This window comes from Montipora foliosa, chromosome 4 (genome assembly GCF_036669935.1).
Source record: "Montipora foliosa isolate CH-2021 chromosome 4, ASM3666993v2, whole genome shotgun sequence".
NCBI classification, from domain to species: domain Eukaryota; kingdom Metazoa; phylum Cnidaria; class Anthozoa; order Scleractinia; family Acroporidae; genus Montipora; species Montipora foliosa.
In genome coordinates this window covers 36,584,093-36,599,092 of record NC_090872.1, presented here as the reverse complement: position 1 = coordinate 36,599,092, position 15,000 = coordinate 36,584,093, and the positions used below count along the sequence as shown (strand labels likewise).

The 15,000-nt window shown below is 40.9% G+C and overlaps 1 protein-coding gene across 1 annotated transcript in view; it reads left to right on the top strand.

The window, feature by feature from the left end:
* The window catches only part of LOC138000730 (malate synthase-like), a 117,888-nt gene that overhangs the window by 92,929 nt on the left and 9,959 nt on the right, over positions 1-15,000 (top strand). Inside the window, exons 9-13 of the mRNA XM_068847354.1 lie at positions 2,565-2,656; positions 3,837-3,940; positions 4,455-4,533; positions 4,771-4,863; positions 5,078-5,150. Coding sequence (XP_068703455.1) covers positions 2,565-2,656; positions 3,837-3,940; positions 4,455-4,533; positions 4,771-4,863; positions 5,078-5,150 — 441 coding nt within the window. The remainder of the gene's footprint in view (positions 1-2,564; positions 2,657-3,836; positions 3,941-4,454; positions 4,534-4,770; positions 4,864-5,077; positions 5,151-15,000) is intronic.

Below are 15,000 nucleotides of genomic sequence, written 5' to 3'. Positions count from 1 at the left end.
GCGATTTACTATAACAGCAAGGTGCGGAACCTAAAGGACACTGCCCTCAACAGGTGGCAGGAAGTTAAATGAGTTTTTGGCAATAACAAAAAGACATTTAGTCTACTTTAAGGATTCACAAAGACTGCACTGACCAAGAGCTCGTGGACAAAAGCAACGAAGCATTTGTCAGTTAACCTGCATCACAGTCATAATCTAACACCAGTTAGTTATGCCTGCAAAGCAGTGCCGAGATCCTTGTTCTGGACCCCCAACAGACTCAACGAACAAACAGAAGTTTCTTTCAAATTTCTCTTTAACCTGATGGCTATTACCTTCGCTTTGTGCCGACTATGTAAAAGAGCGTGCATACGGTGGGATAGATCAAGAACTGTGTGAAAAAGCTTGTGACATCGACTGTCAAGTCTGTTACATAATCTAGCTAAATTGAGGTGTGTTAAATTCTCATCATAGTGGTAGTGCGGTCTCACTATTGAAAAGTGCGTGCTTTTGTACCCTTTCAAGGTCATTAGAGAGGTACTGGCCTAATACATGTACGGTAAAATTGGACCATATCGGTCTCGGACGCACCAGCCCTATGAAGAAGTACAAGAAAATACAGGCACTTAACTGTATGACTTATGTTGTTATTCCACTTAAGATCATACAAAATAGTTAGCCCAGTATTTTGGCGCACTGACTGTCTATGTGTGCTGGGTCAAACAATTGTTTAAACTTCTTATAGTCAATTCGAAGTTCTTTGCATTTTTCCACATTTAACTGCATTGGATTGTCCCTGGACTAAGCTATGACCTTGCTAAGAGCAGATTGGACATCACTCTGGTGTGCGCAAGCAACAACCTCAGCCACCATAGTGTCATCTATGTACTTCCAGGTAAAGACATTTGATATTCTCAGATCGTTAATCATGAGAAGAAACAGCCATGGGCCCAGTTTGTTCCCCTGAGGGACACCTGCAGGAACTGGACCCCACCCAGAGAAGCAATCAGCCCCGGAGCCTTCAGTGGCTTGGGACCAATGGTGAGGATAATCACAAGTTCTGACAAGTGTGCTATTCGTTGAATGCTGTTGAGTGTCAATGGCACTTTCATTGATGTCTCTTTTCCCGAGTCTGCCAATTCTGGAGTGGTGAGCACCATGGTCGCCTATGTCCATTTCAGTGAAAAAACCACTCCTTCCAGTCTCGTCAATCCATATCTCCTAGCCCATCAGGGACCAAGCATCTATGTAGGCAGTAGTGAAGGGAAGGCTACAGTTCAAGTTGTACATGCTGTAAATAACATTGCATGTTTCAGTTGTTCTTCATCCCCTCATTCTAATTCGAGTTTCAATTCAGAATTGATTTGGAAGGGATAATGAGGTAAGCTATTCCACAACACCGCACCACTGTAGCTACAGCTTTGTTTATAGATTTCTGTTCAGGGAAGTGGAATGGAAGCTTACTCTCAGTATCCCTTAAATTATACAAAATAAGGTTGTTCCTTTTGATAAATTTTGACTTAAACATTCTGGTGTATAACTGTGTACCGTCTTATACATTAAAATAGATTTAGAGATCGCACATTGGTCATTCAGGTTTCTCCACCCTAGGGTATGAATGAGTTCATATGCATCAGAGTCGTAATTTGAGAAGGTTATGATATGTGCCGCTTGATTTTGGAGCTTTGGAACTTTAGGTGGAGGCATTTACGCGGCACTGCAATAATCAAAGTGTGGTTGAACCAGGGCATTATAAGCAAAAAGCAATATTTGGCATGGCGCGAAATTCCTAATACATTCGATAGCATTAATACCAGCTGCGATTTTCTTTGCCAGTATGTTAATGTCACTTTCCCAGTTGAGATTTTCAACAATGTTAAGCCCCAGAGACTTCGCTGAGGAAGCTTGCTTAACATTGAGTATTATTAATGGTAATATTAGGTACTTCCTTGACATGAGATAAATTTTGCCTAGTGCCAATTAATAAAAATTCAGTCTTTGTCACATTTACTGTTACTTTATTGGCAGTGAGCCACACGCTTATCCTATCTAAATCATGATTAACACAATCGTTTATCGTGTATACATCACAGCTGTCAAAAGTAATATTTGTATCGTCTGCATACATTCGCGGCTGTGATTAGGATAAACAGTTGGGAAGGTCATTTATATATAGCAAACAGAGTAGAGGGGCTAAGATAGTACCTTGCAGTACACCACTCGTAACAGAGGTTTCAGGTGACTTGCACCCATTAACCAAGCAGGTCTGAGTACGTCCTTTCAAATAGGAATCAGACCAGTGATTAGAGGACCCTGTTATATCGTCAAGCAGCTTTGCTTAATCTGGAGGTTTTGCAGCTTGGCGTGGGTGCTGATGACTGGGTTGCGGGGATTGCTGGCCGTGGAACCGTCACTCGATTTGAGGGGCTGGCGTCCAGGGGAAGCCCCAAGACATATCCCAAGCACCCAACCTCCATTTAGAAGCTGTTAACAGTTTGTTACCCTGTGTATTAAAAGAAGATGTAACAGCTGGTGGCTGGTAATTCAAGGTATTTGTTAATCCTGGTTGCATGTATTTTCTTTAGGAGAAAGAAAAGACTTCATATTACCTGATCGTAAGAAGTATGTTTCAATGGACATGAAGTACTTGAAGAGTAACATGGACTTAGTAATCAAGGTATATACAGTACTTGTTTTGTACTTAAAGGTTCATACTGTAATCAGGTTGACAATCACACTTTAAGTCTCATGCAACTCTGATCTTGAGAATTGTCACTATAACTGTTGCTTACACAGGAAGTTACAACTGAAAGATCTTTCAGATGTAACTTATAAGTTACCGTCATAAATCTCAAAAGCAGGACTTAAGCATCACACTAAGTTAAGCCAAATGAAAATACACGTATGAGGAATGGATGCATGTGTGCAACAGCATTGACCTTTGAGTCAGTTTAAACAATTGCAGACTCATATTACTCTTAATGATCTGATAACAAACGTCTGGTCTCATTTTCTGCTTTATTGGGGCCCTGGAGCTACAATTGTGGACAAAACTCCTTAGAAAATTACCTTTTTATGCGCTTTAAGTTGTAAGCAAAAAGATTGACCCCCTCCGCCGTCTCAATGTTGTTTTCCAGGGGTCACGAACAGTCTCCAAATCAACATTGGAAAGGGGAAGGGGGAAGTAGGAGTAAGTGTTGTGGAATTCCCAAACAAATAGTGAAAACGTTTTCTTTTGATGGTTTTGTATGGTTTTCTTAACGAGTTAAGATACTTCATTACTGTGGGAAAGGTCATCCTGAAGAGCTAGCTAATAGTGCATACTAAGATTGACTAATTCAGCAGTATTCCTGGATGACTGTGTGAATGTTCTGGAGAGAATTAGGACCTTATGTGTACATAGCTGCAAATTCTACTCAAATCTGACGACTCGTACTTGAGTACTAAGGAGTGTTCCTGTCCCAAAACTTAAGCTATTTTAAGTTCTGACCAGTCAAGAAAGACAGTTTTGTGAAAACTCGAAAAGGTTGTGCGCAGATTCATGTCATTTCAGGGTTTTATAATGTAACAAAATTAATATATCTTTCGAGATTGATTCATTTGAAATGGAAAAAAAGTGCTCTAAAAATGATTTCAATGTGATCAAAGTGTTAAGTGGGAGGATTAATTTTATTGAATTGTGACCAAAAATCATTACAAACCTGAAGACAGGTCTCCTTGAAATAACAGCTCCTTCGGGCCAACGTTGAGCTGCTCTCTTAGCAGTTCAGTTTCTCACTGCAAGAAAGCCCGCTAAGCTAGATATTACCCAAAAGCAAATTGGGTTATTACTGAGCACTTTTTTTTCGTTTATTCAGACGTGTCATGCAAGGGGCTGTCATGCTACTGGAGGAATGGCACCAGTTGTGTTACCATGTGACAGTCCACAGTGCAAACAAAATATTATCAAGAGTGTATCTCGGTGAGTAAGGTTATTATTTTGGATTTATTTTGTCCACAAAAGCCCTGAGAGTAATTTATCAAATTTTAGGTAGTGACCTATTGTAGCGTTTCATGTCTTACATTTGCAAGCTCTGCATGCTTCTTTTTGCTATTTTAAAAAGTTAGTTTGCACTCGTTCTGCTCACATAGAGGGTTTCAATTACGAAGGAATAAGAACGCGATACAAAAGAAATAAAACAAATAATAAAACGAATAACTCCTATACACTGATCAGATAATTATTCTTGAACAGTCAACATGAGTCGACCCAGCTTTGTTCATTGAAGCTTGGTAATTTATTGACGAGACAATCCTTAGTACTTGCAACTTTGTCGACACTGTTGAAGTTCGGCTATCCTTACTGTAGGCGATGAGTCATCTCAACTACTGTTGAGGGCCACGAATTTTATCTGCAATCCTTGTCAGACATGATGAAAATTGATTCATAACTACTGTATTTAATGTTAAGCCATCCAGTTGTGTCTTACATGTAGATCTAAACTCAGAGAAATTCAAGCAGGAGTTGATGGATTTCTGGTTTTTGATCCTAATCTTGTTCGGCCTTTGCTACAGGTCAGTGGTTTGTTTTTTACAACAGCTTTGCTTTTCCAAAGCAATTCCACCATTAACCCCAACAATTGTTTATCCAGGGGGAGAGTTAGGATCTCTGAGCATGCTTTGATGATACCTTGGACTGAAATTGCACCAAGATTCCCTCCTTACGTTTGATGAGCTGTTTTGCTGTCAGTCAGGGTCTCTTTTTAGTTCTTATTCATCCTTGTTTTTTTTCGTGACTTTACCATAACACAGATGTGGAAATCCCATGTCAATTTACCAAACCAGCTTCACATAAGCCGTGCTGATGTGTGTGTTTCTAGGAAGGAGCTCCTTCAGTTACCACAGGTGAAAATTGATCTTTCTTTACTACTCTTGTCTCTGTAATCAGATGATTGTTTTCCAATGTCCTCAGTTCTCCTACTTCTTCCCTGTTGCTCCCTCATATTTCCTGGCAAAAAAATACCCTTCCAGTCCTCAAACAAAGGCCATACCCCTTGGCTATTATCAATTCAGTGAGTTTTCATTGCTTCATATTTCTAATCTTCTAATGTATTTGAAGGGTGGATTTACCTTACAAGGTTTACAGAACAACATCACTGTTGGAATTCTGTTCATAGATGCTTGGTTTAGAGGTGAGAATGAATAGTCTGGCAAGTTTGTTAGTGAACATGCCAATATTGGGGATTTATACCACTTTTGACGAGGGGCTGGTAGTAAACTAATAATAATTATTTCCCTGTGAACATTCAAAAGTTTCTTTCGGCAAGTAAAGCTAATACATTCAATAAATGTGGAGGATATGTATTTATTATATTATATTATATTATATTATATTAGTAAGTGAAACTAAGTTTCAAATGGATTGAAAGTTACGTCCCCTGGATATCTAGGTTGCTGCAGTAATTTCTGTGTCTTCAATGGTGAGCAGTTGGTGGGCTTTGACTCAAACTGCATCACTCGGTCACATGAGAAAAGCTGTACATTAATAGACAGAAAGCTAATCCTTTTGGTATCCCCTTAAATACCAGGCCCAAATCTTTTAACCACACCCCCCAAGAAAGAAAATCCCTTTTTGGACAGTTGGGTTAAAACTCTACGTAGTTAATATTTACCTGGTTAAAAAGTAACAACCTAGTTTAAAAAAATACCTGAAATTTTTTCTAACTGCAACATATATTTCACTTCTCCATTTCGTCTAAAACTGAGCCTGTTGGTTGTTAATCTTCCCCCCTTGCTAGTTGTATTCATTTTGCAGCAAACTAGCTTACCATCTTTTTTACCTAACGGTTGTGTCAATGGGAATGGAAGATGAGAAGCAACTAGCATCAATCGTTCTTGGTTTGAGTTACTACCATTACAATGCGATGCACCTTATTGTGGCCACCTAACAAAGATTTTTTACAAATAAACTGTCAATAAGGGTGTGCGAATTTGATTGACAGTCTCGTATCCTCCCAAAGGTCATACGGTTGTAAGTTGAACACCGTTGCATGGGTTGTTGAGTTCATATATTTACACATAGTTGTCAAATGTCAAAATTTGTTGGTTGGCCATGGTAAGGCGCGCTGCACTGTAAATGGCCATTTTTTGTCAGCTGAAAGTGTTCATGATGTCACATTTTATTTCAAATAGTTTTCAAACTGTATGGATATCTCAATTCTAATCCACACCGGCATTTGTTAGCATTTTCTTGCTGGTTTAAACTGTTATGAGCATGTGAAAGGGAACCACAAAATGAATTAAACACTGAAGACTGGCATGAAACATGAACATGAAAATTTCTCTGGATCTTGTGCATCACGTTGTATTTTGAAAGAGTACCTCTAATGAGGCAACTGATTCTTGGAGATAGACCTTTTGTGAACCAAAAAGTCAATTCTTCATGGGGTTAAAATATGTTCCATATGATCAAATTTATGCTTGCCGATCTCACAAGTGCTGACGGCTATGTAAAGAGCAACTTTGGGTCTCATTTCATCTTGTGATGATCAAAGGTGCACTGAGCAAGACAAGCCAGCAAAGAATTCAAGAGCGAGACAATACGAGGAGTGGTTTTGCGCTACATAAGTACCGCTGTATTTGGTCAATAAAGTATTATAAGTGCGTGTGGAATGTGAAAGAAAAAGATCAATCAAAATCGTGGTGGTCTATTTGAAATAAGCAGGATCCGTGTGATGAAGATCTTTCAGGTTAGTTCTGGTTAATATTTGTTTTATTGCAAAATATGTCATTTAGGGCCTCTGTTAAATAGGCATGGTTTGCAATGTGATATTAGACCTTTTTTTCACCTGAAGTTTGGCTTACGGTATCTGGCGTTTTGTTTCAAAGTTTTGTTCTGATTGTTTACCAACCAATTTCATACGTGCACACTCCATCATTCCATCAATCCATCCATCCATTTATCCATGAATCAATCAATCAATCAATCAATCAATCAATCAATCAATCTTCTATATGAAAGTGATTGCATGGTTGCAGTGCAAAGTCTCCATCATGTAGTAAACTTTTTTGATCATCTTAGATTTCCAATTCTGGCATTTACCTCCTTTTAAGGGCATCTTACTGTCAAGTTGACTACCAAGAATTCTTAGGATATAGGAATACTTGTAAATAGGTCTTTGAGGAGGATTTGATTTCCTTTCATTTACAGGAACAGTTTCAAGTTGGAAAAGAATGCCCGGCCAAGCTATCAGTACAGTTACATGAAAGAATTCCAGGATTTTCTCAGTCCACCACCTCCATCATCCACTCAAGAGTTACAAAGTGGTGGAAGGGAGAATGTTGTAGTCAATCCAAAGCTTTAGCTGTCGTTTTTGGTAGCAAAATTACAAATTCAAAAGTTTGGCTTTGACTTCCAAGTCTGAAGAAAAGAGAATTTCAGACAAGCTTACAATCCTGATAAATGACGTTACTATTGCCATGAAGAAGCTAGACTAACGTGAGTTGCCGAGGCAATACATGTACACTCACTTCTTCAAATGCGAAGCAATATCTTTCATTAACACGTTGGCAATGAATGAAGGATTCAAATCCAGATGCATCCGATATACATGTATGAGAAAAGTTATCGATCAGCTATCAGATCCATCCTGTGAACTGGTGGTCAACCACGACCTGACTGAAGTCAAAGATGGTATCTGTTGGTCTCAGGAGAAATGTGCTTTCATTAAGCACACCATAAATGAAGGACAAGTAAGGAATGTCTTGCCCGTTTTTGCTTACGTTTGGGCTAAAAATCGTGGGTGCGGCTTATACACAAGACAATTGCTTTCAGAGGGAGTAAACTGGCTCGTAGGGGTAACTAAAGATTAAACATATTGAAACCTGTTGTTGGTCACTGCTTTCGGGAGACGCGGGAGACGTTTGTTTGCATCTTCAGGTTCTAAACCTTAATACCAGTAATTCTTTCAAGCGTTTCATTTGCTCTTTGTTTGAGCAATTAGACTCTAACTGGCATGGAATCTCCATTCCTCAGCACACCTGCTTACGACCGATCACCTCAACACTGATTTCTCCACTACATGCAAGAAAATACCACGCTATTCTGGAGAATTGCAAGGCAAGTGGCCGACCGTTTCATTGCCCTTCACTACTTTCACAGCGTGTTCGTCCATGGGGTTGCCAACCTCCCGTTTATCAACAAGTTTTTCTCCAATCGATGGCTTCCATATGCCTCGGTAAACGTGATCTCTACACACAGCTGATGCGAAAGCAAACGTTGCCATGTTGTTTACTGATGGCGGGCTATTGTGTGACTCGGTCCAGGAAGGTGTTGTAGCTGATGCTGTTGACAAAGGAAACCGTGCCGCTGGAAAGCAGTTTAATGTAGATGAAAGCTCGGTGCATTGCTGGCGATCGCAATGAGCAAAGCTGCTTAACACACCCTGCAACAAGCGAGCTCTACGAGGTTGCTCTGCTGCATTTCTGGAGCTCGAGAAGGAAGTTGCTGAGTGGATCACCGAGAAGCGCAAAGCTGGCGTGTCCACTGACGTTATCTTCCTTAAAGCAAAATCAGTTGTGTAAAAGCTGGGATTGAAACAATTTAGTGTCCAAATGCTGGTGCTACTGCTTCATGGATCAATTTGGCTTCTCCATCAGAAGGCGAACAACAATTGCTCAAAATGTTCCACAAGATTAGGAAGAAAAGTTAATCAAGTTTCAACATTTCATGTTCGCTAAACGGTAGGAGCATGACTTTGATCTTAAATACTTAGTTAATGTGGATCAGACCCCGCTTACATTTGACATTTAACAAACAGTACAGTGTCAGAGAAAGGAGTCAAGAGCATCCCTATTGTGAGCACAGTTCATGACAAGGACAGGTTTACCATGATGCTTGCCTGCCTCGGTGATGGCACCAAACTGTCACCTTATGTCGTGTCGAAAAACACTCCCTAAGAACTTGAACTTTCCAAAAGAGGTTGTTGTCAGGTGGCAAACCAAGGGCTGGATGGACGAAACACTCATTCAGGACTGGTTAAGGACCGTTTGGAGCAAAGTTGGTAGCTTCAGAAGGCCAAAGACGATCCTTGTCTGGGATTCGTTCCGAGTTCACTTACCAAACCAGTTGGCAGTACCTTGAGGTCCATCAATTCAGCTTTTGGATGTGTCCATTAACAAACCAATCAAGGACCACATGAGTGGCAAAAGTGGATGTTGGCTGGACAGCACAGATTAACTGCTGGAGGTCGTATTCGTAAGGTCGAGCTTGACGAGATCTGCAGATGGATCAGTGACCTAGCACCTGGTTTTTAGGACGTAGATGACACTTCACCATCTGTATTGTATTGACAATCCGCTACCACTTTTGAAGAGTTTGTGGGACTAACATATGATTTGGACTAATTGCTCCTAAATCACGCACAAAGACCAAGAATGGAGTTAGGGTTTAGGGTTTAGAGCAAAGTTGAGGTTTGGGAAATGTGACAGAAAGACAGATAAATAGCAATATATATCATATATCATATCATATATCTTTCTTTACCCTCGGATTTTAGAGTAGCTTGGTGTAGCTAATATCTCCGAGCATTTACCCTCCCAACCATGATACACCACAGAAGACAGACCACAACACCAGGAACTACATGCCTTACTCATTGCGACAAGTGTGTGGGTTCTTTTACGTCCCACACGATTATGAACATTGAAGGGTTGTGAGACGGGGCCTACGGTTTATCGTCCTTATCCGAGAAAACTTGAAAGTCTTAACCATTTGCCGATGTAATTACAAAGGCAGCACTTTCTCCTCAGTTATTTTAAAACCCTGATTGTTGGTCCGGCCGGAGTTGAACTCACAACCTCCCGCATGACAGCCCAGTGCTCAACCAACTGAGCAACCGCTGTGCGGTATATATAGCATTATATAGTTCAGTATATATAGTTCAGTGCTTAGAGCATCCAGCTAGATCTGGGAAGATGGTAGGTTTAAGTCTCATGTGGTATTCTGATTTTTCTGAGTTCCAGTTGGTTATCATACATTCAATTAAAGTGGGAGGGTCCAGGGGGCAAAGCCCCCAGAAGCAAAATGAGTTTAACGTTTTGATACAGTCAAAAATTGCCTTTCCTCAGGGACATTCTAACAAGTCTCACTTCGTGAAAAGAACAGTACTGTTAATGATTAGTCAGTTGAGATGGCTGATAATAAATAGTACGCCCCCCACCCCACCCCATTTGTCGAGAAAATTTTGAAATGCAGGGTCTCACATCGTTTTGAAGAGGTATTTCCCACCAGAAAGACAATCACAATCACAATCACGATCGAGAGCTCTTCCTGTGCCTGCTAGGGGTACAGAAGCCCAAATACTATTGTAAGCCTTTTCCTGGAATTTGTAGAATACAGTATAAACGAGAGAGATTTTTATTTAGTTCTCTGACATTTGAGGACAAGCTAGGAAATCTCAGTGAAAACTACCTCATAGAATGAGAAATTGCAATTTGTTTAGTATTAGAAATCATCCTCCTACTCTGAGCCAAAGGCTGAATCAATGTCTGAACTGCATTCGGTCAGGTTAAAAATGTGATAAACATCCTCCATGTTCTACTCCTCAGCCATTTCCTCCTCGGTGTGCAATTCTACTTCCTCATCTTCAACTGTGTCCTCAGAATCTAACGGGTGCTCCAGTTCCATACTCTCCAGTGGTTTATCTTGAGTGGTTGTTCCAACTTCTGGTTGCAGAATTTGGCAGTCTTCAATGTCTGCTTGGCAACCCATATCACAGCTTTTTGCCATTGCTGTCTGAAGACTCGGTTTGACCTTTCTTCTTTCTTTTGTTGTTTGCCACTTTTTCACAGCCATTTTAATGACATGGTTTGCCTCAGGAGTGTGCAAATCAGGACCATTGATGCTGATATGCATCAATGAATTGAGCATTCTGTTTTCCAGAGAGCCCCTAAGTCTTGTCTTTATTCTTTTCACAGTACTTGCACCCCGCTCTGGCCATGCATTACTTACAGGCATTGACAGGGCTACTTCTGCAATCTGTACAATGGCTGGCATGAGTTTTGTGTAAGCTGAGTTACCAAGGAGAGTTGATAAACAAATTTCTGTTGAACTTGCATTCTTTCCATTTGATACGAAGGTCTGCATGTGGTACTTAAGCAGGGGGAACTCTGCCGTGACCTGGTCAAACATCTTGTTGGTTGGGAAAAAATGTTGTGCGAGTGTCTTTACCTCTGCCAGTCCATAATCAGCCCATTTTTCTGACTCTTTTGAAGGAAGCTCCATGGGATTGAATATCTTGAATGCAGAGACAACAGACATTGCATCAGAATCGAATCTGTTGTGAATGTTTTCCACTAGTTTGGTCACATACTTGACTTGAATTGTGCTTGCTCTTTCAAGAACTCTTTCAGTAACTGAAATGTCCGATGACAAGAAATGAAATCTACCACCCTCTCCAAAATCAGACTTGAGGCGAGACAAGGCTTTGTTTTGTTCAGGAATAGCTTGCAGACTGGCTACTGTGATTTCAAAGCTGGGCTGAATTTGGCTGAAGTTTATGCTACCTCGTTGAAAGGTTCTTGATAATAGTGATAGCACAGGTAGAACATCTGTAAGTATATACAGGGCTGCTATCCAATCTGAAGACTTCAACTTCTTTAACAGTCCATCTGCTGTAGTATCATCTGCCATTTCAGTCAAGCACAAAAGTATGGAGTAAAGATCTTCATGAGCAGCTTTTACGGCCTTGTCAAAAGACAACCATCACGTCTTACATGCCTTTTGGAGACGCTTTGTAACCTTCTTCCTACCATCCGTGCTCAGGTGAACTTGCTTCTGCTTTTCTTGAACCTTAGTGTACACAGTTGTCAAAATACTTCCATAGTTGTCACAAGTTTGTTTCCACTCTTCCAACCTGAGCAATGTCTGCCACAGAGTGTGTGCAGGCAAGTGCAAGCCTGTGGCAAACACAGTGTATGTTCTCCAGTGTTGGACAATGCTTGTCTCGCAGCTTGGCAGCCACCTGTTTTGCCCATCATTACTGACGCACCATCACTTGCAAGGGAAGCAATTTTTGACATCTCGATGCCCAGCTGTTGAAAACGTTGCTCAAGAACTGCAAGAATGGTAGCTGCATTAGCACTTGTTGAAGATTATCAATGGTAAGAAATCTGACATTGACTTTCCCGCTGTGAACATACTGAACAAATGTCAACATTTGCTCAAGTGTTGCTATATCTGTAGCATCATCGCATAATAATCCAACACGGCCAGCGTCTGATATTTGGTCAATCATTTGGTCAAGGACTGCCTCTCCAATGGTGCAAAAAATTTCATGGAGAGACCCTTTGGATCTATGTCCAAAAGTTCCAATCTCTCTTGCCCCCAAGACTTCTAGGAGTTTAAGAAGTGGTAATACTTTGCTGTTTGCCATCTCCCGTTTTGCTACGAAGTAGAAGGCGGTAAATGCTTTCGCTAGCTCTTCATCACCATAAAGTCTTTGTTCATCTAGTTCCCATTGAAAGAATGAGGTTCTTTGCAGTATCTCCCTGTAAATTGCATCTTGGTGTTGTTGCTTTCTCTTTCCAGGGTGACTGTGAGAGGATAAGGGTGTGCCAACATGTTCCTTTAATGTGGCAGGCCTATACTGGGTTGCTGGGGTTTTATTAAACACAGCAGCCTTGTTTTGTGGATTTTGACAATCATGTTTTCTACACAGTAAACAAAACATGCCTTTCCCCTCAACAAATGCCAACCACCATATCTTTGTCTGTGGGCAGAAGGCAAGTTCCTCCTTGTGTAACCACTCATGTTTGAAATTACCACATACTTTGGAACAATTAGCGCATATGGCATTGTGGTGAACTTTTTCAGCAGGAAACATGCTTTCCACAAGCTCTCTTTGCTTTTCAATTTTTTCTTGCCGAGAGTCAAATGGAGTATCACCCTTTTTAGCAGATGCAACAACTGCATATCTAGACTTAGTAACTTGCGTCACAGAAACTGTTGATGGTGTAGTTTTATCTACTTGGATTGAGTTTGATGAACTGGTTTCAAAACTGCATGCCTGTGGATTGCTTGGTAGCTCATCTTGTACAATAGGTTCAGGGACTGCGCAAGGGTCCGTTTCTAAAAATTAAAGGGAAGGTAATGAAATTTTATGATTGTGCTGTAGGGATATGATTTTCACAACAAAAAAATTCATTGTCAATATATCATTTTGATTTTGTTCTAATTTTTTCAATACGGTAGGACCCCAATATCTTTTGTATCAGAGAGTTTGAAAAAAATTCAGAATGGCGATGAAGTGATCAGAGCACCGTGGGAAATGAAAACTAATGTCACGCCACTGCAAACAGTTCTGACATTGTGACTTCGGTTACCGACGTAAACCATGACTGATCACGAGGAAATTTCCATTGTCGGTTGACGTTTACACACAGGAAACCTTTACCAAGATAAGTAAACAACAAAACTGCAGAAACGCTTAAGTGCCAACACGGCATAAGTGAATGAATGTTCTATAAACAGCAGTGAGCTGTCAAATGGCTATAAACCAATTTCATCCAAGAAAACATTTAATACTAGAACGTTCCTGTTTTGACAAGAAACCGGAAACTACTAACAGCTGCGAAGTGCCAGGATATTCTGCCGTTTAACTTCAACTAAACCACTAGTTCTACTAACTTCTGGCAAACAACGACTTCTATTTTTTCCTGGAAGTGCGGTTTTTGTCCCAAAAAAACGACACTTTTGGCAAACCTTGTGGTTGACGTGTTAAAATTAAACACTTACCTTTTGGCGTCTTAGAAACAACAGTGAAAAAATTATCCACCAAACCTTGTCTTCTCTTCGCAGCCATATTGGCTTTTTCAGTCAGGCGCAGTATCACACTAAAATGTTATGTAACAGCAGAAAGGAGTCCTGGTAACTACTCAGCACGCGGAGCGGACTTTGTGATGTATTAGGAAACCTACTTTGTGATTACTTTTCTTGGAAGAAAAGCCTGCAATTCGGAAATAAGATACTTTACTTTTCACATTTCTACCAAGGAAATGAATATGCTGGTCAGACTTGTTCGGTATCTAAACTTTTGGGTGTCATTTCGTCAGTGAACTAGCCGGCGATTTTCGTCAGAGTAGCCGGCGACAGTCGCCGGCTGCCGGCTACTAATGACAGCCCTGAGTGGTGGCATAGGATGACCATTTGCAGTCGTATATTTTGTCTTAGGCACACTAATTAGGTACGAGGTCGAGATCTTGTGCTGCTGGTGCTGTTCTGGTATGCTGGCCTGTGCAAGGAGGAGGGTGGATTCTAACAATGCAATGTCATCAGTAAAGTCCAGGTCATTTAGTACCTTGGCTGGGTACCTTCTTGAACGACGTGGATGTGTCACAACTCCAGAGTCAGTGTCTGAAGTGGCCTTTGCCAAAAGGAAGGCAACCAAGATGATGAACAGGAAAGGGGCAAGAACATCGCCCTGGGGCACGCCGACAAACGGGTCAGAAATGCTCCCATCTACCATCACTGCACCTCTAGAGTTGCCATAGAGTGTGCTTATAGCAATGACCACAGCTTCTGGTATTCCATAGTTGCACAACACAGCAAACATAACCCTCCTGGCGATGGAATCAAAAGCCTTCTTGAAGTCAATGAAGGTTACAGTGTTAGGGAGATTGTAGTCTTGGAGACCTTTCATTATCTGCTTAGAGTGTGGATCTGCTGGGCACAACTTCTGCCAAGGCGAAATCCTGCCTGATTACTCCTTAGGATGGTATCCACATGATCTCAAATTCTGTTGAACAAGATCTTGTTGTACACTTTGGCAGAAACTGACAGGAGGGATATTCCTCTGTAATTGGTCATCAAGTTGAGGTCCCCTTTCTTGAGAAGAGGAACAATGACACTAGCGGTCCATTGGTCTGGTGGTGTGAGACTGCTATATACGTCAGTGCAGAACCCATGGACAACATCAATCATTGCATCGCCGCCATTTTGTAGTGCTTCAGCTGTGATGGCAGCATCCAGTCCAGCAGCTTTAT